Source organism: Lissotriton vulgaris, chromosome 8 (assembly GCF_964263255.1).
Source record: "Lissotriton vulgaris chromosome 8, aLisVul1.2, whole genome shotgun sequence".
Lineage (NCBI taxonomy): Eukaryota > Metazoa > Chordata > Amphibia > Caudata > Salamandridae > Lissotriton > Lissotriton vulgaris.
The window spans coordinates 1062955365-1062974995 of NC_141696.1; the positions used below are offsets into that span (position 1 = coordinate 1062955365).

Genomic DNA, 19631 nt, shown 5'->3' on the forward strand with positions numbered 1-19631 from the left:
CTTTGTACTAAGAGTACCTTGTTTAGGGAGGGTATCAAGGAGGACGAGTTTCCAGCAAGGCCGGACTGTTGTTTTACCGGAGGCTGGCATGGTGTTGGCTGTTTATGAGGCTAGTCGGGGGACGATTTTATTACTGGGGGCCGGGCTGGCCACATTTCCTGGTTGTTTTTTTTCCTCGGTGCAGTGTTGTGTGGCATATTAGTATCCCTAGGATAGACCACCCTAGCCATTCACTAACACGGTATGGCCATGTGTGCCTATAAGCCGTTGTTCATGCCTCGAAGACAATGTACAGCTGAATCGATTAAAACGCACTGGTGTAGCACTAGCAATGTGTTTACACAAACACACTTGGACGCATTATCAAACACACACCTACAGAGACACATACAGACACACAACACAAGCACACATACAGACACATAAGGCACACATACAGACACATAACACAAACATACAGATACACAACGCACAAATACAGACACGGTGCACATTCAGACACACAGAGACATACAGCACACAGACACACGTGTGCAAGTGAGTCAGGACCCGAGAGCCGTGCACGCCCGACAGTGCCCGTGTGTGCGTTTGACTGGCGCTGGCTCCACTGCATAGCGCTACAAAACAGCGTGAACTGGCGGAAATTACAGAAAACCGCTTCTAAAAATACACGCACCTGAGTCAATAACACGAAGGGCAGCATGCCGGGAATAGAGACACGAGTCCGGCTGATGGTAGGGACAGTCGGGGGCGGCTTGTAGGCACACGCGCCCGCAGCGGGAGCATAGAGGTGTCTGTTAGTGCGGCAGCACTCCGCCTTTCATCATTCCGAGGCCAGTTACAGGACTTCCTATGATGCCTCGCAAATAACAGCGGGCCAATGTAAGCGCTTAACAGACCTACCACAGGGCGGGAAGCGCGGTATAGGGCATTAAATAGAGACACAAGTCTGGCTGATGGTAGGGACAGTGGAGGGCGACTTGTAGGCTTGTCTCGGTCTCTCCCTGTAGGTGTGCGAGTGCGAGACCGCGGGCTCTTTTAAGCAAAACACATGTGCATCAGAGTGGCCATGGTGGAGTGGAGAGAGGAGGTCGAACAGAGCAGCAAATGCTGTGGGAGGAGGAGAGGGGGTGGGGGGCGGATCCCTTTGAAGCACGGCCTCGCGGCCGTCAAAGAAGTAAACAGCAGGGATGTAATTAGGGGGGAGGAGAAGTAGCGCTGGGGTGAATGCCTGAGGCCAAATCCGGATCGTAAAAGTCAGCTTTGTGGATGGGCAGCTATAGGTCTCTTTGCGAGACCTAACAATAGATGAAGCCCTACCCAAAAATAATTCTGTGTGTGTGTGTGTATATATATATATATATATATATATATATATATATATATATATATATATATATATATAATATAAAATTCGTGGTGGGGGGGTGATTGTAGCCTGTTTCAACGGCCCGGCCTAAAAATGGTACAAGTCCTCTTACCTTATGTAGGCTGCACATAAACCTTTATCTTGTATTCTTCTGAGCTTTTCTTCCTGTGTTTTTAGATCTGAATCACTATGGTAACCACACGTAGAATGCGCCCTATAGTGTATACATTTAGCTGAGTATTAAACTTATTTTAAAAGCAAATAGTTGTAAATTGATATCGCAGCAGTGGGGGAAAGCTTTCTCTACCTTGATAGATATTAGTGGTGACATTTTAGAATAGTGTGAAATTCTTAAGTCATTAACATTTTCATATGAGAGCTCCCTGTGAAACTAATAAGCATATTTTTTATTGGCCCAGTTGGTACCACATAACTTGTCCCTGAAAGAGAATGTCAATGTGTAGTGGTAGAACAAAAATAACTGCCCCGGGAACAATCTAAAGTAATTGAACAGAGGAGGCAAACATAAAGTAAGGAATGTACATCCACAGATTTCTTATGTTGTTGCATGGGTGCAGATTTCTTCCTCTTTTGAATTTACGGAATTTATCAAGCAAGAAAAATGAGCAACCGTTTCAGGTTTCTAGGTATCCTTCAGGAAAGGTTTTATTACTTCTATTTGAGGCTATACAACTGTATATAGTATCACATTTTTTTTTTTTTTTTTTTTTTTTAGTCCTCATTCTACAAAACATGCTCTTAATTAAAGAATATAACCCTGGTCAGACCGATTGTTACAGCCCAGTAAGAAAAAGGAAAAGAAGCCCTGGTTCTTCTCACTGAAGGGTGGGTGGATTAGACCCCCGGGTACTACTTCCTGCAAGACTAATTGGAAATGACCAGGGCTCCTCCTATTTTATGTTATCACATGCAAGAAAAGTGCAGAAGCACACTACTGACACTCTGCTTTGGGGAAAATATTTTTCTGCTGGAGTAACCTACATTACCACCATTTTCAGCGGTGTTTCCATTTACTTTCCACAATGGAAAGGCACTGGATAAAAATAAATTCCCGGCCATTTCCAGGCAAGGAAGTGGATGGAAACTGATTGACCTTGTGTGCCTTTAAAAACACTGAGAGCATGTCCGTTCTGGACTGCCCCCTCTCCACCCACAGGAGGCGATTTGTTCACATGGAAACATTATTTTGAGTAAACGCATTTATAAGCGCTAAACTGCTTTCGTAAACTTCAAAGATGATTTTGCACTTGCAAAACAAGTCTATGTACATGTGGCAGACTGACACACGGATAGCTTTGTGTAATCGGTTCGGAATTCCCCATCTATTCCACAGCACACAGCAAAGGTCAATGGAGGATAACATCTTTGATTGGATTTGCACTCTAACTGCATGGTTGAGAACTATCTACTCTACCCTTGCATCACATTCCATAGCAACATATGTAGTTTTATTGAGGCTTCATGATGGTGGATCCCCGACATAATTTGACACAGTCTGTCATACTCAAAAAAAAAAAACTTCAGATGTTGTGAAAATTCGCGGTCATCTCTCGGCGCAACCTACATCTAAACAAAGTATCTGAAAGAATAGCAAGTGTTTACATCCATCTTAAGTTTATTTTGTGTCCATATAAGTATCTACTGAAGTATGTATAAAACTGCATTTTTTTGGATCGTCTTAATGCATTTATAAGTTAGACTTTTTATATTCGTTATTAGGTTTGAGCTGCAGTGTCCTTAACTTTGATTATAAATAATCTCTTAACTAAGACGGTTTGTTTTTTAATCGTCTCACTTTTCTTCTTGCATATAGTATGGTTTGGAAAGAATCATCGGAGAAGAAAGAAGTCTTTCATTGCTGGCCAAAGCCATGGACCCCAGACAGCCCAATATGATGACTGATGTTGTAAAACTCGTGTCGGCCATTTGCATTGTTGGGGAGGAAAACATGTAAGTGCTGCTTCAGTCACACCATGTATGTTTGCTGTCGAGTTTTGTTGTGCTGAGGGCTGTAATAAGAATTGATTTGTTGCTTACTGTTGCCCATCTTTAAAGAATCCTGACAGCATTAACAATTGGTGGAAAATAAATCAATATTATTGGTGTATCTGTTTCATATGCACTTTGAGTACTTTAACAACTAATGTGTTGTCATCAATAACAATTAGAGTATAAATGGCCTGTTGTATATGGTGATTGTGGTAAGCAGCATGCCAAGCCGTCAAACTCAATTAGTAATGACTACTTAATATTGAGTTACCCTCTAATGCAAATGCATTGCTTTCTTCACTTGACCTGAAGGACATTTTTGTTCTAGTGTTTAAAGTAGCAAATATTTTTTTATTTTTTACTGTGAAATTTGTAGTACCTCCGTACATTGGTTTCCTCAGTTTATATGGAATGAATAACATGCATCGGCAAAGTCAATAGGTTTTGCCTTTAATAGCGGTTACCTGACCTTTGGGTTTTGCCGATTCTTTCGCAAAAAGAAAACAAAACCCCCACGCCCCCCACCAAAAAAAGTGCGATGATGTATGGTATAGGCGCACATGTGCACGATGACGCTAAAGCAGCCCCAGCACGATGACTCATACATGCACATTGTCACAACTCGCGCATGCATCATTGTTCCGGCCATTTTGTTATTTGTTTACCATTCTAAGATGACAGACACCCATCTTGGAGGGATACATTAAAAAATATGAAAGAGAGACAAAGTATTTTAAAGTAGCAGTCCCACAGCCAACTAGCTTCCAGGCCCGCCAAAAACGAATGAGCCTAGGAGCAATGTAGGAGCTTTGTTTTGGGGGTGAGTGTTGGGTTAATTAAAAGAAAGAGAGACGAAAATGAGCGTCCCATTTAGGGGCGGGAGATGCAGTGGGTGAAATATTAAGACTGGTGCAGCACAGAGTGCGGGGAGATTTGAGTGGAGAAGCAGTACATGAGGGAAAGAATATAACACTTGTACTTGCATGGAGAGCTGAAAGAAAAAGAAAACAGTAGTTCCCTGAATAAATCAGTGGAAGGATAGATGCCAGCTAATAAAAAGATAGAAAATAAACTGTGCTTCATGGGTAGGCCAAAACACAAGAAGTAAAAGGGAAGCCATTGAATAAGAAGCAAACAAATGAGACTGACAAGAAAGCCAACCATTTGAAAGCACTGGGCTCATGGAAAGCCAACACCTAATATTGGTGCCGTCCACAATTGACCTTCAACAAGAAACAGCAGAAAGCTGAGATCTAAAAAGTACCGACAGCATGGACAACAGAAACCGATGCAGATATAGCATCTTTTGCGCGTCCAACTGTGTAATAAGTTTCGAGTTTAGCCCTAGATGTAGCCGGTGGATACTTGCATTAAGTCTATAGCCCAGGGCGATTAATTGTTACTGAATTTGAAAACATCCTTTCCAGCACATTTTGTAGTGTGTAGACTGATTCCGAACTACCTTCTCATCCTCTACCTCGTCTTAGTAATTGCTAGATGAGTTGAAACCACTTTTCCTAATAGACATCTTATTGTCTGCTGCTAAACAAAAAATAGGATGCTCCAGAGAGCTATCAGCCTTCACAGCCTCCAACTGTTTTTTCAATCTTACGATAAAAGAATTTATTTTATATAGTGCAGACTGCAATAATGTCAACAATAGAGTGCTTTACGTTGATGAAAGTAGATCATGCAAATTGTTAAAATGTGTGTGGGCCAGCGTGCAATAACAATGACCATTTAGATGAAAATGAAGGACTTCAGAAAGATATATAAATTGATCTTCAATAAAGTAAATTATCAGTGCGGTAATAGAGTGCTAGTACCGAATGCTCAAAAAATGGAATGGCGTCTCAGGAGAATATAATTTACCGCCCCCAGTGTTATGAATTTTACATTAAACCTGATCTCCTGCCTATGTGATGGTGAGATCAACTTTAGATAGCTTTTTGATGGTGAGTGCATTACCTAGTAATTAACCTTCACGCTATTCTTGAAGGCACTGTAAGAGGTTGCTGTTCAGAGTGTTGGTGGAATGTCATTCTTCATGCAGAACCAGAAAAAAACTGGTTTAAAGTTAAGTTTTTATTTTTTGAATATTGGTATTTCTACAGTGAGCATTTATTTTTTTCTAGAATCTTCTATGTAATAGAACAGGCAGGAATTATACTAGTTAATCCCCGATAGAGAAGATTGGGGGCCCTGCCCTACAGTAGAGAGTCATACTAACATCCTGGGATTTGCAAACATGTCTTATAAACGGGTTAAAGGATAGTATTTTTGGGTAATGTTTGATCAGTTGGCTAGTTCAGCATTCTGAAAGGGTTGCTCTGCCAAACATGTCCACTTTAAGTAGTGTGGACGTAAACTTGTAATGGCTATTAACAAAAATCCAAAAATGAGAGCAGTAGTGGCTTTCCACAACCACACAAATGTTGTTACACATAAATCAATGTACAGCGCTACACCTTCCAAAAGGGTCCAACGCTCACGAACCCCAACCTTCTTGGGAAGCAATTCTCAGCAATACAGGGAGAGCTATTCACTATCAAATAGAGCACTTGCATTCCCCTTTCAACAGGAAAAAATTGTTGGTTAAAATCAAGTCTGCCATTTCGACAATCATCTTTGAGTGTTCGTATATACTCACACTCCTACTTGAGAAAAATTGACTCCCTGCTTTGAGTCCAAATTCTTTTTGGATACAGGTATGCAGAATGACAACTTCCAGGACGGCAAACATGTTCGGATCCCAACCAGTATCAGTTATCTTTTAAAAAATATCCATGGTGTTCCTTACATAGGAAGGTAGATTAACAACCATTGGTTTTAAGAACTCATCCACAAATTCAGAGAGATGTTCAGTCAAGCAACTTAGATCAAATATAATTGGTCGTCCTGGTATAGAAATAACTTGTATGTGCTTTTGGTAGAATGGTTAAAAAATTAAAGGAGGACCCCACACAGGCTAAATAGGGGACTGGGGGGATAGTGGTTTACAAAAAGGACAAGGGCGTCCCCACCAGAAGGACAGTATGAAGGTGTGTCCACTCCTATTGAGTGCACATTATAGTGAGCCTATTATTCAATGAGCATGCCATCAATAAGGCGGGAAAGGTAAAGTTACAAAGGGTCAATCACCAATACTAACAGTATATTTCAGCTAAAAAAGTCAATTTTGAGATATCAATAATGATGTATTTTGACAGATGCCAAGTTTTTAAAGAAGGACCTAATTTTTGACTATACATTCAACTATATTTATGTCATCAAAATCTGCTGTATTTAATGAATAACACAATTAAAAACAATTAAAAAGAGATGTTTTCCACACCGTAAGTTTGGTAAACCTCTGTTTTACATTTATTACAATTCAAAAAACAATTAATCATTATACATTATTGCAATCTTAAAAAACACATGTTATACATTTTTATAAAAAATGACTTAAAAACACAAAGAATCACAGGTCGACGCGGCGTTTCGGTATTCTGTTTGTCTACCTTCTTCAGGACTGATTCTGGATAGATTTAAAAACACAGAGTTACTATTCTTACAGTGGTGCAGATTAAAAGTAATTCTCATGGTTAAACCAATAGATAGTCACAACTATAGGACCTATAACAACATTTCTGTCTTCATTTTTAACTAACATCTCTTAATCAACGGGCATCATTCTTTAACACAAAGTCTTTGGTTTTCTTTACAGGACGCTATTGTGTACACGTATTCTACACCGTAAAATGATTTAAGTTTCACATCCCATTATACTGATGCATTAATTACTGTTTCTACGCGTACCTACACTTTGACAAAACTATTAGTGTTTACCTTTCCCTTGGACTATAAAGTCCAATGCTTATTTAACCCCAATTTCAAACATCTTTGAGGATATGTTAATGGGATACTCATTCTAACGCATACCTTATGTCAGATGAAGTGAATCTCCCCACCGGACATTTATTTGCTTCTTATCGGAACCCTGTAGGCTTCAAATGCATGGGCCTGTTTTCGGATTCTGCCTTTGATATGTGATGTCACTGTATAAGATAAATGCACAGATGCTATGTTTTCTAATAACCACAACACTATGGATTTATCCGGAAAAAACGTTTAATTTTTAGTTTTAAATTTTAATTATTTTTTTATTAATTATTTTTTAATTAAGGCAGATTGTATTTCATGCCTAATTACGAGGAAACGATATTTTTTGTCTATATGTACTATAACGTAAGTACCTGATTTTCAGCATAAATGTGCTTGATATTGGACTACCAGGAGGAGCCACCGTATTTTCAATTGTGGGTATCGTCAATCACCCTAGAGAATTGTAATTATTCCATATAAGCATACTTAGGCGTCATTTATTTGGGAAACAGCTTGTTATCAGTGCCTGTTCGCTGTAAGGGGATCACTCACCATTAATATCAGGTTGACTGGTGCAATTCCAATGATATTTGCTTCCAAGTCGCTCCGTTTTGGATAGAGGGTCCGTACTACATTGGACAATACAAATCATATATCAGATGGAATAGATGGTAATTTTTATTACTATTCCTAATTCCATAATCGTTTATTTTTAAGTTATCTCATGTTATACGACAAATGGGGGATTTTAGTCAAATTTTAGTCAAGTTAATACGTTGCAAAATTTACCCAGATTATTGGGTTGGATATAATGGGCTTATGAGGATTGTTGAATAATAAAGTTTGGTTTAAATTGGGTGTCTAAGTCGCTAATTTCGATTCAAGCGGTCCCTAGTTTCTAATTGTCCTTACCTTTAGTTCTGTAATCGGCCTCCCTGCTCCTATATCCTGGCAGTCTTTCGATGTGTCCTTCAGCCGGTATGTTCCGAGCCGCGAAGAGCACTGAATGTTTGTAATTGACGAAGCTTTTTATGCTTCCCGCGTTCTGATTGGGCGTCCCTCTCCTGAAACCGTATTGGTACATCGTGGGCCAATCAACGTCCGGTCTCTATGGTAACCGAACGCTTTTCCCTTTATTCCGGACTTCCTCTGCTATTGGCTCATGCAGTTTCTTTCCCTCTTCCTGATTAGGGGGTCGGTTCCATGGTAACCGAACACGTTCCTATGTGCTTTACTTAGCGCGTTCTTCTATGTTAGCACAATCGCGTCAGTAATTCCCTCACGTAGTGTTTCCTTTTGCCTATTTTATATTACAGAAACACACGTTTCATTTTAATTTCACCGCGGCGCGTTCTTCTATGCTAGTATGATCGTGTCAGTTATGTATTCACATGGTTTTTCATTTTGCCTATTCTATATTAAGGAAACCACGTTCTCTTTCAATTTCACCGGGGTTGTAATTTCCGGAAAATGAGTGTATACATATTAAAGAGTGCGCCTATTCTACTTTGTTGTGTTACCGCTTTTCTGCTCTGTGGATATTCTACAGAAACGCTTGGTCTAAACTCGTTAGATACTCTATTATTAAATATTGAAAATATTAGACCCGCCTACCTTACCTATGATGCATATAAAGAATAATTGTTATTATTGGCCATCTAATGCCAGCCACACCATGTTCTATTCAGCTCTTGGGTGTGCTGTCTTCTCAATACTCCACTACTCCACAGTCAGGGGTGGAAATTCTCTAGATCTCTATTGGACAATTTTTTCCCAATCTTCCCTCGAGTTTAAGCCGCACCTCACACTGTTGAGGGTCGACATATAAAATTGCTCCCTTCTTTTCCTCTTATTGTTTTGGTTGCCACCTCTAGCACTACCAGTTATCTTTTCCAAACCACACCATTTTAGATCTTCAATTTTGTGGCCAGCCTCCCTCCAATGTTCAGTGAGGGGCGCTCCTGTTTTGTTCGTCCTAAGTGCTGATCTGTGCTCGTTTAAGCGCAACCTAATTTCCCTTGATGTTTCTCCTACATAGGATTTATTGCAGGGGCATTGGATGAGGTAGATTGCGTTTTTAGTTCTGCAGTTAATGAAGCTTTTGATATATATTGTTTTTGCATTAACTGTGATTTTGTCTCCTTTGATGATGTTAGCGCAGTTCACACAACCCATACAGGGATGGGTCCCCGTTGGTAGTGGGTTGCCATCAATGGTGGTCTGCAGATTTTTGGGAATCTCTTTATACGTATGTACATCTCTTTTTAATTGTTTTAATTGTGTTATTCATTAAATACAGCAGATTTTGATGACATAAATATAGTTGAATGTATAGTCAAAAATTAGGTCCTTCTTTAAACACGTGGCATCTGTCAAAATACATCATTATTGATATCTCAAAATTGACTTTTTTAGCTGAAATATACTGTTAGTATTGGTGATTGACCCTTTGTAACTTTACCTTTCCCGCCTTATTGATGGCATGCTCATTGAATAATAGGCTCACTATAATGTGCACTCAATAGGAGTGGACACACCTTCATACTGTCCTTCTGGTGGGGACGCCCTTGTCCTTTTGGTAGAATGTACAAAAATGGGAGGGAGTGGAGGGGGGGGTTCTACATTAATCTATCTATATTCTGTTTCATCAGTCCGCTTTCCTTCCATGCATACAGGTTTTCAAAAATTAATTGTTAGGCTTCTAGAAGTGGATTCAAACAATAATGGAGCTGAGAGGGAATACGGAAAGGGTCGCCCTCCACTCACAGTCAATAATACACAATGAGACCCAATCCAAATAGCGAGCTAATGTATCAGTGACTCAAGGGGGGTCAAACACATCCTACTCCCCACTACTCTCTTATCCACATAATAATGAGATAATGCACTGTGCTCTGCCCTATTTAAAATATCTGTTCTCCAAGACAACACATCAGAACAAAACGCTCAGAGTGACCCAAATAGTAGAGGTTCACAACAGTCCACACCACACATTGGACCTTACTCTAAATAGAGGAAAAATGTGCGAGGAGCAAGTGACCCCTCACGGAAACACCACCAAGCGGGGTAACTGGTATGCAATTTCCAGACAGGCCCCTGTCTCATCATCGGTGGTCACTCGCTCCTCGGGGAAAAAAAGGTGAAAGAAAGGAAGACGTGTCCAAAACAAACAACGTATAAAGTGCTACAGTGAAGTGCAGAAAACTCTGCTAGTGACAAACACACACAGATATAATAGTAGAGTGCCTAAAACCACACACAATACACCAATCCCTTATCCACTTTTATTCGTAGGGTGGTGATCGCGTGCACTTGATTAAAAAAAGGCTGGTAGCTAGTCATGCATACCATTACCTACAGTGCCGACATGTTTCACTGCTGTATATCGTAGAGCAGTTTCATCAGGGCTGCACTCAAGTGCTGCCACTTCACTCTTTTTGGACACTCAGTTCTGTAACGTGCTGTCAAGGGAGAACAGGTACGTAATTAAAAACATGTAGACTCAAGGGTGGCCAGACGTATACTATGAAGGGATGTACAGAGTGGTAATTTGAGGAATATTTACCCAGGAGCAGCAAAGCTTTGCATACCAGCCACTCCGGTATTAACTGGGGACCTTAGATACTTCAGACGTAAGTGTGCCCCTTGATGTGTAATAAAAATATTTTATCTGCAGATGGAAGAAACAGATACACAATTGTAGTTTATATTGTGCTGTTGTGCCCCGCAGCACCTCATATATATTACACCTGTGCTCCAGACTGAGCACAAAGTGCCTTATACATTCAGCGCTGACCCCACAAACTACTGTCTGCGGTTGAAACCCCCTAGTAAAGGTAAAACCCTTGGGCGCTGGTTGTAAATACCATTGTACAGCGTACCAAACACATTGACCCACAGGTTATCAACAGTGCTGCCAAAGCGATCAGAACTTTCCTACTCACTCGCGCTGGTTGTAAATGCCATTGTACAACGCACCAAACACAATGACCCACAGGTTATCAGTAGTGCAGCCAAAGCGATCGGAAAGTTCCTACTCACGATCGTGACCCGCTTCGATCTGAGCATGAGAAGCTGCGAGGAACCAACGGGCTCAAACATACTACATTTAGCCCAAATAACACAAGTCAAAAGCATACTTCCCTGGCGCTTGATTCAAGGACCCCGTCTCACCGTGACAAGCTAGGAAGACACCTTTCCTCAGCCGTGCCGGTGGCCTCCACCTGGAGCACTGAAAAACACACAGCGCCGGCGAAGCCACACCCATCGCGTCACACCACGTGATCGCGCCTCCAAGCGTGGCGGCCATCTTAGCCTAGTCAAAGGGCTTCAATCACTGTAGTAGTATACAATGGCACAACCATATCCTGGGAACCAGGTGCTGTACCACTGAAACGATGCCCTGTCAAGGGTCCTGACTAATCAAAAAAGGGGATTGGGGGCCAGGGGCATAATGCTCAAAAATTGCATGCAATTCACCCCCTATTCAAAATAGGAATAGTGTAGTGAGACCCAACCGTACTCCAGTATATAACCGAGCAAGGGAATGCTGAGCTGGATAAGCACCTAACCAGGGACATAATATTCATAATTACATGTAATTTGCCCCATATGCATAATAAGACTAGTGTAGTGGGATCCAAGATAACTCTAGTATAACACAGAGCCCGGGAGTCCTACGCTGGATAAGGACCTAGCCCACAGGAGGCATCTGATGTCGCACATTTTTCCTCTATTTAGAGTAAGGTCCAATGTGTGGTGTGGACTGTTGTGAACCTCTACTATTTGGGTCACTCTGAGCGTTTTGTTCTGATGTGTTGTCTTGGAGAACAGATATTTTAAATAGGGCAGAGCACAGTGCATTATCTCATTATTATGTGGATAAGAGAGTAGTGGGGAGTAGGATGTGTTTGACCCCCCTTGAGTCACTGATACATTAGCTCGCTATTTGGATTGGGTCTCATTGTGTATTATTCTAGAAGTGGATTACCTGTTACCTTGTGGCTTGTAGAAGTGGATTATCTGTTACCTTAACATTTGATGTCCCATTGTCATAATCGGATCTTCTCATGATAACAATATTACTGCCCTTGTCCGCTTCCTGGATAGCAATGTAGGCATCAATGTCCAGAGGACTCAAGGCATTCCGTTCCACATAAGACAAGTTGTTACTCCTATCAAAACATTCTTGCCCCTTCCCTTGAAGGACCAATGATATCTTGTCTGTGTAGCTTTACTGACCATCTCTTTGAATTTGTGGACATGTTCTTAAAACCTTTGATTGTTAATCTACCTTCCTATATAAGGGACACTGGATATTTTGAATAAGTTGACTGGTATTGTAATGGCTGTTGCTTGTCATATAAAAAAGTTCACATGACCATTCCCTAGAGAATATCTGTAGGGTTAGAACGTCTATTTTTTCCTTGTTAGGCGGCAGCAGGCGTACCTTACAGATGATGGTTTTGATGCTGGGCGTGTGGTTTACGTAACTAATATTTATGATTTGTGTTAATAATTCACAAGGGTCCTTCGCTGCACTTGGTGTCATGTGCTTGTGCAATGGTGTTTAAACCGTTACTTTGTTGTACAGGAACATTCTCATATCTAAGTACTGTACTGTAAGTTCAAGAATAAGGTACGAATGTTGCAATTACTTCTCAATCTCATGACTGAGATTCTTTTTGCTTCTCCTTGTACTTACTGTCCTTCCTTTTTTTTTAAAGAAACAAGGTCACCTCTTAGGTTTTGGTTCTAATAGCCTAAGCAAGAGTCACTACATGTATATATTCATTCTTGCGGTGCCCTTTTGGGGTATGTGGTGCCCCCTGTTATATGAAGTGCTGAGACTTGTTAAAGGAATCATAATAAGAAGGTTCCTGTTAATTATTTGAAGCGTTCTTAGGTATGTTAATCTCTTAGCCACCGATGTCCAGAAAGAGCAGAGCAGATCCATTCCATGCTTTTACCATAACTTGAAACTGTTTAAATTATTTCCATATAGATTTATTGTGTGGCAGTCCAGCTCAAGTTGAGATGTTCTGAAAAGCTGATATGATCTAGCTCTCAAGGACTAGTGTTAGACACCCCTCCTTACTTTCTAAACCATGGGACCTGTTGGCGTTTATTAATTTACGTTTCAAATTGTTTGTAGACTTGAGAAAGTTTTGGAAGCTATAACCACAGCAGCAGAAGAGCGAAACATTGAACGGTTCTCTCCCATTGTTGAAGGTCTTCAGAATAACGGTGTCCAGTTGCAGGTAATCTTTTTTATACTTATGGAAAAAATAATGTATATTTCTTAAATAGCTTTCTAATACATATAATCAGAGCTCTCTTTCTAAAAAGTTTGTTAGCAATCAGATTAAAATGCATTTATTCTGAGAGTTTTTAAGTGATGACACATACAAGGACGACAAAAGTGTGCGGTGATTAATTCCCTTTGAAGTGTTGCTTGAAATAATGAATATAATACTGTCATAACTCTACAAACTGAATTGCCAAAAGCCGCTTTTGCTTTAGCGGAGCGAGCACAGGGAGGATTTTTCATGTTTTATTTCTGGAAGGTGGTCTCCTTTGACTGTGAAAATCCATCAACTTTGAAGCTGCAATGTGTTCGTAGGGTATGGAGAAGATTTGTTTTAGATGAAAGTACGAAGCATTTTAGGGGAATATAGTGTTACTTTTTGTCTGAGGTATTTTAGAGGGTTTCCAATGACTCAAGGTTTGTGTAAGGCCCATGGTCCTGAGGGGAAGCTTGTGTGGTTACCAGCCTAGCTGCAGTGCTCTGTGCAGATGCTGCTAACTATTGGAATAAGCTTCCTCTCCCTCTAAAATGCATCTCCAAGAAGAAAGCTTTTCCCAAGCTCTTGAAAACTCATCTCTTTAAGCAGTTGGATGTAGCACCCCCATACTGACCATTTGCCTCCGGTCCGGGACACTCGCTAGTAGCTGCTGCGCTTTACAAAACTCCTCATTCATTCATTCATTCATTCATTCATTCATTCATTCATTCATTCATGTGACTTGCTGTTAGGGCAGCTTAAAGTACATTCACTGTGTGTAGCACAGATGACAGCGGACAATCGTCATTTGGGGTGAGAGTGAAGCTATATGGCAGTACATATGTTAGCACAGGAATGTGCACACAACAAATCTGATGTTAGTTTTGACTTGAGGAGCGACTTGTTGGATTTTGACCTTGTACTTACTTATAGGTTCATTCAGCCAGCCCTCTTCATCTCTTGGTCTATTGTTGCATTATTCATATTTTCTTCTGCCCACCGCACCATATAGCATGCAGCAATGGGTCCTGGACACATGCACACATAATAGTTCTCTTTGGTGCCAGGAATTGCTGTGGTAATGTGTGCTTTTTCAGATAAAAAATTTTTTTGTATGACAACCATTTTTTTTTTAATTGGCAAGAGTCCTCCAACTTTGCCATTTTTTTTCCATAAAAACCATGACAAAACAAGCACTGACCAAGCTAAAATAATGGCAGCCATCAACAGACCTTTTGACTTTGCCCATGCTTGCTTCTTGGGAGTAATTGACCCATGCTGAATCGAACAGTATTGATAGGAGATTTGTGTTCTGGTCCAACTGAGTAACCGTAATTTGTTTAGGGACTCATTAACTTTGTAACAGTGACTATCCTTGTGAGACCTATAGGCAGTGGCGTAACGAAACCTGAGGGGGCCTCCTTGAAAAGTACAAGGAGGACCCCCCTCTGGACTCAAATCAGGCAAGGGTACTGTGCTGAGGGGGCCCAATGGAGCTCGCGGCCCCCCACGCTGCTGGGGCCTTTGTTCTGCCACTGCCTGTAGAGCTGAGCTTGAAAGAGCCCAGTTTGAAGCACTGAGATGAGCCCGAGGAGGAAGATGTAAACAAGAGTCTCAGGCTCTCGCTTAGAGATATCTTCTCTGTAATCATAGGTTGCTCTAAGATATACACTTATTTTGTGCCTTGTCTCTCCTTTGTCCCTGCTTTGATGGTGTGCGCTCCGTTTTTTGAGTTGGCTTTTTTGGAACTGTGCCTTATTGGTTAGTGGAGCATTAAGAGCCTATTGAGAAGATGATGAGTTCCATGGTGATCCTGTCATTTGGGATCAACGGTCTGCTCAAAGATCTTTGATGTGGGGCAGAAATCATCATCAGTAGACCTGTAGTTGTTTGGAATTTCCAAGGAGAGTAGTCCGAGGTATGAACTTTACCTTTTGCTACAAAATGATCACTTCTATGAGGATAACTGAAACTTCTGTTTAAAAAAAAATAATATTGATACTTTTTCAGTTGGGTAAAAATATTGCTGTGACGTTAAAACGTTAACATTTGACTTTGGCCAGCACTTTATTCAATTTTTATTAATTTTTTAATTTATTTATTACAAGTCAGACCTTGTTTACACCCTATAGTGCTCGAAACTCAACCTGGGATCTCTGTGGGGAGGTGAAAGTTTCCAGGGGCGAAGCATGTGTGATTTGACATTTCTGCCCACCCACCCTTTGTCTTCTTGCTCATTGGTAAACCAGCTTCTTTATCTGTACACAAACTGACATGGAGCACTGTTTTTACTAGTCAGGCCTTGTTTCCACTCTCCAGTGCTCAAGGCACAACCTGGGATCTCTGTGAAATGGGCATCGGGGGACTTGTAGGTTTTTCGGTAGGTGTGTTTGTGGTTTTGTGATTGCCTTCTACTGCCTGGATTCGCGCCACCTGCCTTTCATTGAACTAGTTGATGAAAACACAGTGGTTTATGTAAGGCAATCGGTCCTGATAACGATTAGTTATCCAACAAGACGAAAGAGGGCAATTTTTTTTCTTTTAACCAACTGTATCACAGAATTTTTTTTTAAAGTTATAGGATGGGGCAAATATGGACATTTGTCAATTATTTTCTTCAACAATATCATACTTATTCAAGAGAATATAGATACAGTGCTTACAAGAAAGTGAAAAGGGGGTGTTGTGATGAATAAAGGAAAACTCTAAAAACATTCATCACATTGACAACATAAGCAAACTCCTTTTGAATAGTTTGTATATAAGGAAACAGGAGTTTTGTTGTGCGGTCGATGGCGTTTCAATCTTAGTAATTCAAGTTTATCAGGACTGGTGTGTGAGCACCGGGTATCTATAAAGTAAGAAACAGAGATTTTAGAGACTGTCCTGAAGAATTGCCTAAGACTTTAATTAAAACATGTTCAATTAAACAATCCAGGTCTACATTGTTCCTGGGTAACCACTCATAAGCTTAAATTTAGAAGGAGACCCCGGAATATCTTTCAGAGAAACTTTAATAATGGAATTGCAGAAGAGAATGCAAAGTAACTGCTGGCAATGAGGCCAGTGCTAGGATCGGTAAAGAAAAAGTGCTATAAGAATTACTAAAAAACGGTGTGGCTTGGGTGGGCCATGCCGGTCACTCTGACTAAATCGGGAGTGCTTAGTAGTAAAACCAGGAACCTGGTGAGCAAGGTAGGACTTAGTTAAAATTAACCCTGGTGAAAGGTGCCGGCGGTACAAGATACGCTAAGCATGAACTACTTACTAGTTTCAATAGTGGATGGGATAGTAATTAATGGCACGGAGGGCTAGAATTGCGCAAAAGTAGCGTGTCCTGGATAATAGGATATAAATTGGAAGAAATGTATACATTAATTGGAGGTCCAAATTAGTGTCCACTAAAGGAAGCCTGAACCAGTGCTGTAAGATTTACTTACTAGAAGTTATTTGTAGAAGGCTCAAAAAGATGGAGCCTTTATGTTTATGGAGTCGAGGGAAGTGAAGTTCCTAATACATTCCTGCGGTCACCCTGTAGTTGGTGAAAAAACCTTGGATCTGAAAAAGAAAAGGGGGGCATGTGATATCAGTGGTAGCTGTGCACACAAATGGAGGGGCCCAGGAGAGGACACTTACTTGATGGAGGATACTGCATAAGTCGTTAGAGCCGAGGCTGGGCTGGGAGCTCTGGAACCTGCTAATGATGAAAGCACCACAAGGACGTGCAGTGAGTGTATTTCTCCCGGAAGTAGTGGAAGGAAACACTAGACCTCTGAACTGAGAGTCCAATAGGCATGCGCTCATGGGTAGTGTCTGCTGGTCAGAGTCACAGCCTGAGTCGGACTTAGTTGAGGGGCGGGTCAACCTTAGTTTGGCTGCCAATGTTTGCGAAGGGGCTCGCTGGGACTAGCCAATTGGTTTCATTCCAGAATAAAACCAATACCAGAGGGAGGAAACAGAAATGAAGCGTATTCAGTGTGATTTAGAATTCGATGTGAACAAGTTAGAATAATAACAGGACTCCTTTGGTATTAAAAAAGGGGGAGAACACAGCTAATATAGTTGTGATAACTTGCCAGTGAAGTATATAGTCGAGCTAATCAGTTCCAATTGTGTGGAAAGGAGTAAAAGAAGACAAGGCAAGTATGGGTAAAGCAGTGTTAGATACCTGGTGCAGCAATATTGGACATCACATCATTAGGAAACAAAACCGATAAGAATTTTGTTTTTCAATAACAAAAATAGATAATAATAATAGTAAAAACAGACAAATAAAACGGGAGTACATGATAGGGCAGGGTTCATCTATTCCTAGACGGTAAGAATAGTACTGGGATGATTATTTAAAGAATAGTGTTCCACTTATCGTGAATTCAGTCCATGGGCAATTGACTGGCATTTGAATATTCACTTACACTCCATCATATTCAGAGTAGACAGTGTTGCTGCCTCTGGGATGTGGACGTAGCGTATCAATTATTTGCCAGAGGAAGTCGTTATTTGAGTGTCATTTTTCCAGAAAGTGTTCCACCAGAGGGGCTGTGATGACTTTGCAGCAAATTCTGCTTCTATGCTGGGAGATTCTTGCCTTGTTCTTCTGTGTTGTTTGACCTATATATGGTAGGTTACAGGGACAACGAATAAAATAAACCACATTGCAAGAATTGCAGTTAGAAAAAAAAGCCAAGTGTACAAGGGCTTCTGTTGCATTATTCAAAGACTTTCGTGTTAGTTGTTGTAGAGCAAGCAGAACAATTGCCACATTTATAGTGCCCTTGAACTGGTCGAAGACCTGGGGCTGAGTGGATTGTAGCATTAGTGCGTTTTGGCTTGTATGCTCTCACTAAATGATTTGTAATGTTGCAACCCTTTTTAAAGGAGGAAAGGGGAGCTTCATTAGTCTTGTTTGCTGTTGATAGGACTGGCCAGTGTTTTTTTATGCTCTTGATGGGTTTGTTGCTCATTGGGAAAAATGTAGTAACATGTGATCCTTGACATGGGTGCTTTCTGTTTTGGTTGTAGAAGGTTATCTCTATGAGCATGCCAAGCACCCTTGAGTGTGCGTTTTATTAGGCGTCTTGAGTAGCCCCTGTTGAGGAGTTTGTTGGAAAGTACTTCTGATTCCGTGATGAAGTCCTTTGGCTGCTTGGTTTTCTGGTATTTCACTTCTGATGCCTCTTGCTTGTTGCAAATCAATAAAGAGGTCTGGCCCTTAATCAGTAAGGCTGGACCAAACTATATAAGCAATACAACAAAACTATTGCCAGTACTGATAACTATTCACCATCTTATTCGAGAACAATCGCACGTGACACTCCCAGTGATTGAAAAAGTTAATAAATATATATATATATATGTAAATAAAGTTTAGTACTTTTCAAAAGGACTCTAGTTCATGTTATTTTCATGAGCATTGTTCATGTTGTTCATTTCGCGAACCACAAACTAATACAACCATAAAAAATGTATTTCACATTTATGACAAAGACATAACAATACATTTACTGATTCAAAGTCTTTTTATGAATTTGAGTGACCTCAAATTCCACAGCAATAACAAGAAAAAAGAAGAAAAGATAAAGAAACCCAAGGGTAAGTTTAGAAAAAGAATGTCACAGTTGTCAGTTTAAAAAGTAACCCAAACCCAAACCCAGGGGAAATTTTGGCCTAACAGTTTAGGTATTCAGGTCATGAAAAATTAAATTTCCTCAATTATTATACATTGCTAAGGACCCGATACTTATATTTTTTAACTAAACTTGTTTGGACGCAAGAGAAAGGTCCTTTCCTTTACATTCAAACAAGTTTTGCTAAAAACTTTTTCGGACGCTGACAACTGTGGCGTTCTTTTACCAACTTCTCTCTTGAGTTTCTTTATCTTTTCTTTTTTTTTTCTTTTTATTGCTGTGGACTTTGAGCTCACTCAAATTCAGTAAATGTATTGTTATGTCTGTCATAAATGTGAAATATATGTTTTATGGTTTTATTAGTTTGTGGTTCGCGAAATGAATAACATGAACAATGCTCATGAAAATAATGACATGAACTAGAGTCCTTTTGAAAATTACCGAATTTTATTTTAAAAAAAAATATATATATAA

At 40.3% G+C, this 19631-nt stretch overlaps 1 protein-coding gene across 1 annotated transcript in view; it reads left to right on the plus strand.

Annotated features, from left to right (window-relative positions):
- Positions 1–19631, plus strand: part of DIAPH3 (diaphanous related formin 3) — a 2291797-nt gene that overhangs the window by 763992 nt on the left and 1508174 nt on the right. Inside the window, exons 8-9 of the mRNA XM_086934906.1 lie at positions 3204–3340; positions 13401–13506. Coding sequence (XP_086791032.1) covers positions 3204–3340; positions 13401–13506 — 243 coding nt within the window. The remainder of the gene's footprint in view (positions 1–3203; positions 3341–13400; positions 13507–19631) is intronic.